The sequence below is a fragment of the Trichomycterus rosablanca genome, chromosome 16 (assembly GCF_030014385.1).
Source record: "Trichomycterus rosablanca isolate fTriRos1 chromosome 16, fTriRos1.hap1, whole genome shotgun sequence".
Lineage (NCBI taxonomy): Eukaryota > Metazoa > Chordata > Actinopteri > Siluriformes > Trichomycteridae > Trichomycterus > Trichomycterus rosablanca.
The window spans coordinates 28,348,906-28,361,122 of record NC_086003.1 but is presented as its reverse complement, the minus strand read 5'-3'; the positions used below and the strand labels follow the sequence as shown (position 1 = coordinate 28,361,122).

Here is a 12,217-nt window from a genome sequence, read left to right as displayed (position 1 = left end):
CAGCAGTGGGGTGATGATGTACAGCAGTGGGGTGATGGTGTAGCAGCAGTGGGGTGATGATGTACAGCAGTGGGGTGATGATGTACAGCAGTGGGGTGATGGTGTAGCAGCAGTGGGGTGATGATGTGGCAGCAGTGGGGTGATGGTGTACAGCAGTAGGGTGATGGTGTACAGCAGTAGGGTGATGATGTGGCAGCAGTGGGGTGATGATGTGGCAGCAGTGGGGTGATGATGTGGCAGAAGTAGGGTGATGATGTGGCAGCAGTGGGGTGATGATGTGGCAGCAGTGGGGTGATGATGTGGCAGCAGTGGGGTGATGATGTGGCAGAAGTAGGGTGATGATGTGGCAGCAGTGGGGTGATGATGTGGCAGCAGTGGGGTGATGATGTGGCAGCAGTGGGGTGATGATGTGGCAGCAGTGGGGTTCATGATGAGGCAGCCATGGGGGTGATGATGTGGCAGCCATGGGGGTGATGATGTGGCAGCAGTGGGGTGATGATGTGGCAGCAGTGGGGTGATGGTGTGACAGTATTTAGGTTGGTTAAAAAACAGGCGAGCAGCTGCATTCTGGATGAGCTGTAAGGGTTCAATAGTGAACATAGGACCACCTACCAGGAGGGAGTTGCAGTCGTCCAACCGTGAGATTACAAGTGACTGAGTGGCTTCCACAGAGAGAAATGGACGGATCTTCTTGATGATGTATAGGAGGAACATATATGAGATATAATTTTCCCCTGCCGTGCTCAAGGCTGCACCACCTGAGCAGATTTACGGTTCATTATAAAGCGACACTGAATGTATATATGAACTTCTCTAATGGTTTAAAGTCTTAGAGATGTATGCATGAAAGAGACACCAATCCCTGTGTGAACCCGAAACTGACCGGTGAAAAGAAGTGGTGAATGTATTTATGAACTTCTTTAATGGTTAGAACTTCTTCCCTTTGCAGAAAGGCCTACTGGAGGTGCTGTATGAGATATTCAGGCTTCATGTTCCTGTAGCTACACAAGACTACACTGAAGCTCTTCTTAGTGTTGGTGAGTGATGACGTGAATTCACGTCCTTAATAATTACCGAATTGTTATTTTCACGTCCTACGTGGTGTTACGTTTATTTGTGCATTTTTCATTCCTTGTATTTCTGTAGATCCCAGTAGATTTCAGGACAGCTGGAGGCTGTCCGACGGCTTTGTAGCCTCAGAAGCCAAAGTCATCCTTCCTCATCGGGCGCGGTCACGGTAAGAGCTCCAGACAACAGAACTGGAGTTAAACGGGCTGGTGAACTCTGTCTGTCAGTGGTGACATTTTTAATAGCACTTTATATCAGCAGGCAGAGGTGTGAAGTTGTACCGAATGATTTGTTGCCGGCAGAGGCTCGTTCAGAGCTGCACAGTCCACATGTTAAGTTGTAGTTTTGAGACATTCAGAGAAATCTTATAAATGCCTGTAGAGGCTCAGTAGCCTCCTTATTGGCCTGTTGTTCAGATGGGTGGGACTAAGCCGGATGGGGTCTCTCTCTGTCAGAATGGTGCGGTTACGACCTCCGCTGGCTGATTAGAGGCGCCTACACGGAGATGAGGAAGGAGCGCTCTTAGGGTGTGTCTCTCCGCGCGCAGCGCTAGGTGGCGCAACACTCGTCAATGTGTGGGTGGCAAGATTCATACGGCTTGCTGCTCACGTGTCGGAGGGGATGTGGGTTAGCTTCGATCTCCTCGGTCAGGGCAGAGATCGGCAATGGCAGAGAGGATGCGTGATGCAAATCGGACAATTGGACTCACTGAAAGGGGAGAAAATGCATTAAAAGAAAATTGATAATAAATAGATAGAGTTTAAAAAAGTGTGTGAGCTTTTTGAAGAACCCTTGAACATGCGTTTGATTAAAGCTCTTCCTCTTTTTTATTTTTACATTACATAAAAAAAATGCTGCTGAAAATATCTCGGTGTTAAATGCTGGGGTGGCGCGGCAGTGCTGAGATCTTGAGCTCTCGAGTTTGATAAGATAAGATAAGATAAGATAAGATAAGATAAGATAAGATAAGATAAGATAAGATAAGATAAGATAAGATAAGATAAGATAAGATAAGATAAGATAAGATAAGATAAGATAAGATAAGATAAGATAAGATAAGATAAGATAAGATAAGATAAGATAAGATAAGATAAGATAAGATAAGATAAGATAAGATAAGATAAGATAAGATTGCCTTTTACGATCCCACAGGGGGAAATCTGCTTAAGAATATCCGCTTGTTAAGTGGAGACACTAAATTGTCCATGACTGTGTTCGATATAAACTTGTGAACTGATGAATCTTGTGTAATGAGTAACTATCGTTCCTGTCATGAATGTAACTGAAGTGTAAAACATGACGTTAAAATCCTAATAAACAAACAAACAAACAAATAACACTTCTCTATGTTCCCGTAGGCCTGACCTGATGGATAACTACCTTGCACTCGTACTCTCCGCCTTCATCAGCAGCGGACTCTTGGAGGTGAGTGTTTTGCACTGGGAATAATTTCCTCCAGACAAGATTAAACGATGCAAATTAACGACCGAATGTGCCACGCCCGCCTGTTTAAACCTGCTCGTGTGTGTGTGTGTGTGTGTGTCCTCAGGGCTTGGTGGAAGTAGTCACCAGCGTTGACGACAGCGTTTCGATCTGCGCCACCATCCTCCTGGGCGAGCTCCTGCACATGGTATTTTTTCGCTCGACATTTCCATCGTCCATAAGCGGCTCTGACCTTTGTCTGCGGCCTGCCTGAATCGCCGGGTTTGTGTTTCTTTCTCTCGCAGGCCAACACCATCCTCCCTCACTCTCACAGCCACCACCTACACTGCCTGCCCACCCTCATGAACATGGCCGCCTCGTTCGACATCCCTCAGGAAAAGAGACTGTAAGCGTGACGCACGTTTTCTTGAGGCCCGGTCACACCGGACGCCACTGCTGACCGTGATCCGTTTAACTTGTCGTTTAGGGGTTTATCCTGTGTTTTACAAGCTTTGTAGGGGCTATTTAACGTTCAGAATTGGCTCGGTGGGGGTAGCACTGTGACCGGTTCCGTTTGGACTCGACTTGACTGGTGTGTCGTGACGTGTCATTAACCCCGTCTCTCTCTCCGAACATGCGCGGTCAGACGGGCCAGCGCCGCCGTGAACTACCTGAAGCGCTTCCACGAGAGAAAGAAGCGCGGCCCCAAACCCAACAGCCTCTACCTGGACCACATCGTGCGCAAGTCAGCCGCGGCCCAGTGCTGTCGAGAGCAGCACCTGCGGCCTCAGAAAGACATCTACGTGATTAAGGTACCGCATGCCGGCAGGTGTCGTGGTGTGTTCTGTTCAGATCGGCTGCATTTCAGCACTACTGTGTTTGTTGGTTGGACCACGTACTGAGACTGTATGGACCAAAGTATTGGGACACCTCTTCTAATTGCTGAATTTATGCGTTTTAGCCACAACAAAGGAAATTATACGCTTCCAACTGTGCAGCATCAGTTTAGGGAAGGTCCTTTCCTATTCCAACATGACTGTGTCCCTGTGCACAAAGCAAGCAAGCTTGTAGTTTTTAATGAGTGCCTTAAACAATCCCCGAGAAGTCAGCGCAGAGCCTCACTGCACAGCTCTGGAATGATTTTGAACATCAACTGAGTCTTTCTTGACCGACGTCAGCGCCCAGCCATACAAATGCTGTCATATTTTGACTGAATGGGCACAAATTCCCACAGACCTACTTCGGAAGAGCGACTGTTGTTCTAGCTAAAAGAATCACACAGAAGTCACTCTATTTGAATAGCATTTGATTTTGGAATAGGATGTCTAACACGCTCAAGGTCAGGTGTCCAAATATCTGTGGCCATATTGTGTATATACAGTTAGGAAAATACTCCACATATGTTCTATACTATGCAGTCTGTACGTAAACGTATGTACAGGGTGTGATATGATTATAATAGCAGCTTAATAGAGACTTATGTCACATCAAAGTAATGCTTTGAATTGGTTTTGTGCCTCACAAGTGTGAATTGGCACCAGTTCTCCAAACTGTGTGATTGAAGCAACTGAAAATACAGGGCAGTGTGTGACCGAGCCGTCTCATTCGAGGGCTCACGGTGCGTGTGCTGTTTCGTTTCAGGATACCGAGGAGGCTCTGATGATGAACCTCAGAGACAGCCATATTCTTAACCACAAACAGAACCTGAACTGGAACTGGGTTCTCATTGCTACAATATTAAAGGTCAGTACGGCAGAAGGATTGATAATTAAACCGGCAATACAGAAATTATCATCAAATTCCTTAATAATATAAGACCTAAATCATATGACATATATATACAGTAATATATTACAGAAGATGTCTAATGTGGGCGCTATAATGTAAACGGTACATGTGGATCTCAGTTTTTTTCCCCCAATGAGCAACACTGGCTGTTAAATGCAGCTGTTTTACAGATGCAGCTCCTACTGTCTGGTCGAGGCGCCAGCACTAGTGGTGGGAAAATACAAAGGGCGTAGAGTGTTCCTCTATAACATATAGGCCTTTTTATAATCAATTCTTTATTGTTTTATCTTTATTACAACTGCTCCAATGATGAGGACCCCTGTTTTGAATCATTGTCCCTCCCTCTGCAGACACACGGCCAGTTGTGTGTCTGTGTAGGCGCCCGGTCGGCTGATAGCAGAGCTGAGATTCGATCTCAAGAGCTAGAGATCTATATTAAGGATCCGCCATGTTCGACAGCTGCACGTGCCTGTATTTTCTCCCATCAGCTAGTGTATGGGAAAGTGGTTATGTATAAGTAGACAAAACGTCACATAGGTGGTAGCCTAGTGGGTAGAGCTTTGGGCTATCAACCGGAAGGTTGGCGGTTCAAATCCAGGCTCTGCTATGCAACCACTGTTGGGTCCTTGAGCAAGGCCCTTAACCCTGTCTGCTCCAGGGGCGCCGTACGGTGGCTGACCCTGCGCTCTGACCCCAGCTTCCAAAACAAGCTGGGATATGCGAAGAAAGAATTTAATTGTACTGCACACCTGTATATGTATGTATGACAAATAAAGTCTATCTGCTTCTATCCATAAGCAGTCCAGCTGTACCCAATAAATTGACCCTTACCCTGTCGTTATGTTTCAGTGGCCAAATGTCAACCTGCGAAACAACAAAGATGAACAAATGCACAGGTAGGAACACGACCGTTTTAACTTCACCATATAGAATATTTTGCTTCCTTTAGCTTCCACCGTTCGACTCGTTCTGGTTCTGCTTGTTTTTTAGGTTCGTGCGAAGGCTCCTGTTCTTCTACAAACCCAGCAGTAAGCTGTATGCCAGCCTGGAGCTGGACCACAGCAAAGCCAAACAGCTCACCAGTGTGGGCTGCCAGTTTATCGAGTTCCTGCTGGAGTCCGACGAGGTACGGAGAGAAAAAAGACGCTCAAAAAGATGCAGCAGGTCTTACCCGGTTTTAAAAAATGCTTCTGCCTTTTCGCCCTCTCTCTCAGGATGGCCAGGGGTACCTGGAGGACCTGGTGAAGGATATCGTGCAGTGGTTGTCCTCTTCTTCAGGGATCAAAACGGACCGCAGTCTGCAAAGCAACGGCCTCCTCAACACCCTCAGCCAGCACTACTTCCTCTTTTTGGGTACTCTCTCTGCCCACCCGAGTGGCGTCAAGCTGTTAGAGAAATGCAGTGTCTTCCAGTGGTAAGTATTATTTATTTATTTATTTATTTATTGGTTGAGCTGGAAACCAACTGTGCCGATCAATTACGACACTTTTTACTTCACAGTTTGGTTAGAAATACGAGCACTAAATTTGGTTTTACTGGGTATTAACCCTTTCCGGTCCATGACCTTTTTACTAGAGATGGGACGATCGATCGGCTATGAAACGGTATCGGCCGATGTTTAATCAAAATATGCTATCGGCGATCGGCGATATTTCCTAAAAGTAGCCGATCCGATCGTGTGATATATAAAGACCATGTTAAGTTAACAGCTCAGTGGATCGATCCAGACTTTGAGCTACGAAGCACCAACCATCACATCACCATTCATCAACCATCGTACAGAAACCATCGTGAAAGCTCTTACGATGTAATTTTGCTGATTGTAATATTTACTTTAAAAAGATAATTCAACCCGGTCACATCTGAGTCGATTCTATCAGCACGTTATATAAACTCCTGGTTCACTTTGGTAAATCGTGAGCGGTTCTTACTTGTGATGTAGATGAGAACAGAAAACGTTACAGAGCCAATCAGAGGCAAAAGTTTATTCATTACCAAATTCGTTAGTTCAGGATCATCTGCTGAACTTTTAGAAAACTTTTAGCTCCTTAGACGGAACGAGTCTGACTCGGTTACAGATCTGTGGTAATAGCAGTTTAATTAAGCTTTTTAATTAAGCTTTTTAATGAAGCTTTTTAATGTAAGAGTCACACAAAATGTTCTGTAGTAGTTGGTGTTTATTTAAAACCACGACATTTAATTAATAACAGTAAACACGGAGCGATAACCGAGAAGAGAAACTTACGCTTCACATAAAAACTAATCAACTCATGAATCAATTCATCACTTATAGCGATACTGTGAACAAAGCGTCTCTTCTAAAGACACACCGCGCACACGTGCGCGGGGCTCCGCTTTATCTTTACTGTGAGGCTCTTTTTAAGTTTATTTACTGCTAATACACAACACAACACAACACAGTTTCATTGTGTGGCACCTTTTGAAACAATGACCAATATGTAATCCAGGTTTTCTTTTGCAAGTTTCGCATATACAGTACCAGTCAAAAGTTTGGACACACCTTCTCTTCAGTGGTTTTTCTTGATTATTTTTATTTTCTACATTCCAGATTAATAATGAAGACTATGAAGGAACACGTATGGAATTATGTAGTGAACAAAAAAAAATGTTAAACAAACCAGAATATGTTTTATATTTTACCAACTCTACCTCTGCACAGCACAACTGATGGTCTCAAACACATTAAAAAAGCAAGAAATTCCAGAAATTAACTCTAGACAAAGCACAAACGTTAATTGAAAACCGTTCCAGGTGGCTACATCATAAAGCTGACTGAGAAAATAACAAAATCTGTCATCAGAGCAAAAGATGGCTACTTTAAAGAATAGAATAGAATGCCTTTATTGTCATTGCACAGTGCACAACGTCATTTTTTGAGCAGCTCCTTGACGGTACATGTATGTACACACAGACATACTGTATATACACACATGTATTTACAAAATAAACATATACACATCTAGATACAAAAATAAACGTGTGGTTTTAAGAACTTTACAGAAAAGAAGAAGAAGGTTATTGCACAGTCCCTATAAATTGCACATTATTTCCTAGGATGTAAAGTTTGATAGTTCAGTGTTTTTATAGAGGAGGGGTAAAAGCTTTTCAGGAGTCTGGAAGTACGGGCCTTGATACTCCTATAGCGCCTACCAGAGGGCAACAAGGAGGACAGGTTGCAACAAGGGTGAAATGAGTCCTTTATGATGTTTGTGGCCCGACGCAGGCATCGGGTTTTGTAAATGTTCTCTAGTGAAGGCAGCTCAGTGTTGATGGTTCTCTGAGCTGATTTGATGACCCTCTGAAGAGCCTTCTTGTCAGCCTCAGAGCAGCTGGCATACCACACCAAAATGCCATGGGTGAGTATGCTTTCCACCGTGCTGCGATAGAAGGACACCAGTAGCTGCTTGGACAGGTTGGCCTTTCTTAGTGTCCTTAAAAAGTAGAGCCGCTTCTGTGCTTTTTTCACTAGAGAGGTGGTGTTGGTAGTCCATGTGAGGTCCTGGGAGATATGTGTGCCTAGGAATTTGAAATAAGACACTCTCTCTACTGTGTTTCCTCCGATGTCTAAGGGTGTAGGTTTCTCTCTCTGTCTCCTGAAGCTGATGACCATCTCTTTTGTTTTAGAGGTGTTGAGTGCCAGGTTGTTAATGGAGCACCATTCAGACAGTTTGAGGACTTCTTCCCTGTAGGCAGACTCATCTCCATTTTGTATTAATCCAATTACAGTGGTGTCATCTGCAAACTTGATGATTGAGTTTGTGCTGTGGGTTGGTGTACAGTTGTGGGTGTAGAGGGAGTAAAGAAGAATATCAGTGAACAGCGAGAAAAATGGTGCAGAACTCCCGGACGGGTCGTGTGTTAGGTACAGCGCTCCTCGGTCGTGGTAGGAGTCTGCTGCAGTAGTGGAGATAGAATTGGGGAATTGGATATGACTAGATTTAGAGAAAAAGGGAAAACTGACAGTTCTAAGCCTTCTAAGACTTACTACGCTTGGGTTAGCTCTCAGTAGTGCTGCTGACCTGGTCGGACATTCAACGGGAACAATTGGCCGTGCCTGAGGGAGGGACGAGGGAGCTCGACTGGGCTCCTCATTACTGCTGCAAATGCACTCCCTGCTGGCTGGTCGAGGCACCTGCATGTGTGGCTGTGAGGGTCCATCACTGTCAGGTGGAAAGAGTGAGTGGGGTGGTGCAACCTTATTCCAGCTGATGTACGATAAGGGAACTGGACCGGTGTGCGGATAGCTCTGGATTCCCATTACAGTACAGCCCGGTGTTTATACGTGCATGAAACACCGCAGTGACGTGCAGCCGAAATACTTCCCCCTCTGTGTCTGTGCAGCCTGCTGAACCTGTGCTCCCTGAAGAATCAGGACCATCTACTGAAGCTGACCGTATCCACACTGGACTACAGCCGAGACGGCCTAGCACGCGTCATCCTGTCCAAAATCCTCACTGCAGCAACTGATGTAAGCGGCCTGTCTGCTGTATGCATGTAGAGCTACAATTTACATCATTATACTGTACATCATTTACATACATTATAACCCCCCTTATCCCATATACCCCATACACCTTCCCACCCCATACACCACTACATCCCCCACCCCATACATTACACCACCCACCCCATACCCCAATACATCCCCCTCTCTCCATATACACCATACACCTTTCCATCCCATACATTACATTCCCGCCCCATATAACCCAATACAACCCCCACCCCACATACCCCATACACCTTCCCATCCCATACACCACTACATCCCCCACCCCATACATTACACCACCCACCCCATACCCCAATACATCCCCCTCTCTCTATATACACCATACACCTTCCCACCCCATACACCACTACAACCCCCACCCCACATACCCCATACACCTTCCCATCCCATACACCACTACATCCCCTGCCCCATACATTATTACACCACCCACCCCATTTCCCAATACACCCCCCACCCTATATACACCATACACCTTCCCATCCAATACCCCAATACACCCCCCACCCCATATACACCATACAGCTTCCCATCCCATACATTACACCACCCACTCTACATACCCCAATACACCCCCACCCTATATACACCATACAGCTTCCCATCCCATACATTACACCACCCACTCTACATACCCCAATACACCCCCACCCCATATACACCATACAGCTTCCCATCCCATACATTACACCACCCACTCTACATACCCCAATACACCCCCACCCTATATACACCATACACCTTCCCATCCAATACCCCAATACACCCCCACCCTATATACACCATACACCTTTCCATCCCATACACCACTACATCCCCCACCCCATATATTATTACACCACCCACCCCATACCCTAATACACCCCCGCCCTATATACACCATACACCGCTACATCCCCCACCCCAGATCTGCACCACATGTATATGAATAAGTGACTTGAATTCTGTGAAATTAATGTATATATAGTTCTTGAAGGCTCTCAGGTGACTCTTACACAAGCCAGAAACCTGGGTTCAAATCTCAGTAGGTGCCAATGGCCAGTCGGGCACCTACACAGACATGTTTGGCTATGTCTGAGGTTTGAAGGCCGGTTGGTCGAAGCCCTGCGATGGATTGACGGCCAGTCCAGGGTGTTTTTGCCTTGCGCCATGTGTTACCCAGTGGTGACAAATAAAATGAAAAAGCTCTTATATATCATAAATATATATAAGCTCGTATAATATCACATTTTTGTGCTTGTTGGACATCAAAATGATTATGAAAATAATAATACTTACTATTAGAACGTCGGTTCTTGTTTCACTGAAGCTCAGGTGTTGATCGTTGGCATATCGATATGGTCAGTTTAAAGACGCGTGATGTTCTAAATCTTCTCGGATGTGATCTTATATGTGCATTTGCATACATGCGTGTGTAACAGAACTGCAGGCTGTACGCCACCAAGCACCTACGGGTGCTCCTCCGTGCCAACGTGGAGTTCTTTAGCAACTGGGGCATCGAGCTGCTGGTCACTCAGCTCCACGACCGCAACAAGGCCGTTTCCATGGAGGCCCTGGACATCCTGGACGAGGCCTGCGAGGACAAGGTAGGGTTTGTTGTGTCGTAGGAATGATCTAGCAAGTGTCATTATAATAATTTTTCGCATTAGGGGTGATGAGGGTTCTCTTAAATGGTTCACTGCTCTGAAAACTAGTGCAGTTCAGTCATTCCAGCACATTCAGCGATTATTCGGAACACAAGCAGGTGGTGGAAATGAATCGGAGTGAAAAACGTGTCTTGCTTTTGCTCCCGAAGGCAAATCTTCATGCACTGATCCAGCTGAAGCCTGCACTGACTCACCTCGGGGACAAGGGTGTGCTCCTGCTGTTACGGTAAGCTGATTTCATTACAGTTCATTACAAACACTGTGTGAACTAAAGATGTGTTGGGGCACAGCTTCAGCCAATTCCAACTTTGCAGCAACAGATTAGGGAAGACCCCTTCCTGTTTTAGCATGACTGTGCGTCTGGGTTTAAAGCCCTGATCTCAGTCCCACTGAATGAACTCGAATGAACTGGAACATCAGGTGCAGCCTAGTGGTTACGGTACTGGACTAGTAATCGAAAGGTCGCTGGTTCAAGCTGCCAGGTTGCCACTGTTGGGCTCTAAGAGCACCGTAAGTCGCTTTGGATAAAGGCGTATGCTAAATGCTGAAAATGTAAACATCAACTGCGGTTTTCTTACTTTAAAACATTTTTTTAAAGCATTTTCTCCCCCATTTTCCTCCTGATTTCGCGCTCTCACTTTTGTCTTCCGCTGCTGAGAGATACCCGATTACATCAAAGGAGAGCACTTCACTGTACACGCCTCTTCTGACACGTGTACAGCCCTCCTTTTCTCGCCCGTGCATTCTGCACAGGCGTCTCTTCCGCCAATCAGGGCCCCCCACCCTGCAGATACGGTGGCCAATAAGTATCTGCTGCAGGCACTGCCAATTTTGCCTGGATAATTTTGATTTGATCCACTTTTGATCTGGATGATACTTTAAATGAATAAGATTTGGCAATAAATAAATAAATAAATAAATAAGAGTTATTATTCAGCCCATTCTGTAATAAAGTCTGTAGTGAGTTCTGGACATTCTCGGTGCAAACACGCCAGGTTCCCGTCACATCCGGCAGGAGCAGCATCGTCGGCACGGCAGTCTCGACTTCATTCCTCAACCTCGGGCGGGTAAACAGGTTTCCATCAGAAGGACCTCGGGGTAAAACGACAGAAACTGCAGTTAAAAACACCACATGGGCGCCCAACTGAGGCTTCCTTGACCCAACATCAGAGCCCAGTCATACGAATGCTGTCGTCTTATGACTGAATGGGCTTTTAAAGTCACAGAGCGGCTGTTGGTATAGCAGAAAAGATCACATAGCGGTCACTTTATTATTATAGTATTTGTTTTTTATAAATGGGACGTCCAACAAGCTCATGGTCAGGTGTCCAGATACTTTTGGCCATATAGTGTAGATTAAAAAAATTGAAACTGCTCAGAATTTTAAAACATTCCTACTACACACTCTATACAAATGAATGCCAACGTGGTGGTCTGGAAACAAGTGCCAGCCAACCAACATTCTCCTGGGGTTCATTCTCAGATATTCTGTTTCTGTCCCTGCAGGTTCTTGTCCATTCCGAAAGGATTTTCCTACCTCAACGAGAGAGGCTACGTCACAAAGCAGCTGGAGAAATGGCAGAAGGTGCTTTCATTCTTTCTTTATTAATTTTATATATGTTATATTTATATTTGTGCTTTTGTTTATCCCACACTCTCTGTCCAGTTATCCGAAGCTCTACACACTAGACTACCACTGTCCCTTATAAACCAGAACATACACCGACTAGGCATAACATTATGACCACTGACAGGTGAC

At 45.4% G+C, this 12,217-nt stretch overlaps 1 protein-coding gene across 1 annotated transcript in view; it reads left to right on the top strand.

The window, feature by feature from the left end:
• rictorb (RPTOR independent companion of MTOR, complex 2b) overlaps positions 1–12,217 on the top strand; it is a 63,772-nt gene that overhangs the window by 29,663 nt on the left and 21,892 nt on the right. Inside the window, exons 12-25 of the mRNA XM_063011160.1 lie at positions 950–1,037; positions 1,147–1,237; positions 2,427–2,493; positions 2,618–2,698; positions 2,796–2,896; positions 3,137–3,302; positions 4,132–4,233; positions 5,128–5,174; positions 5,269–5,404; positions 5,493–5,692; positions 8,641–8,767; positions 10,234–10,398; positions 10,608–10,684; positions 11,965–12,043. Of these exons, the coding sequence (XP_062867230.1) occupies positions 950–1,037; positions 1,147–1,237; positions 2,427–2,493; positions 2,618–2,698; positions 2,796–2,896; positions 3,137–3,302; positions 4,132–4,233; positions 5,128–5,174; positions 5,269–5,404; positions 5,493–5,692; positions 8,641–8,767; positions 10,234–10,398; positions 10,608–10,684; positions 11,965–12,043 (1,527 nt within the window). The remainder of the gene's footprint in view (positions 1–949; positions 1,038–1,146; positions 1,238–2,426; positions 2,494–2,617; positions 2,699–2,795; positions 2,897–3,136; positions 3,303–4,131; positions 4,234–5,127; positions 5,175–5,268; positions 5,405–5,492; positions 5,693–8,640; positions 8,768–10,233; positions 10,399–10,607; positions 10,685–11,964; positions 12,044–12,217) is intronic.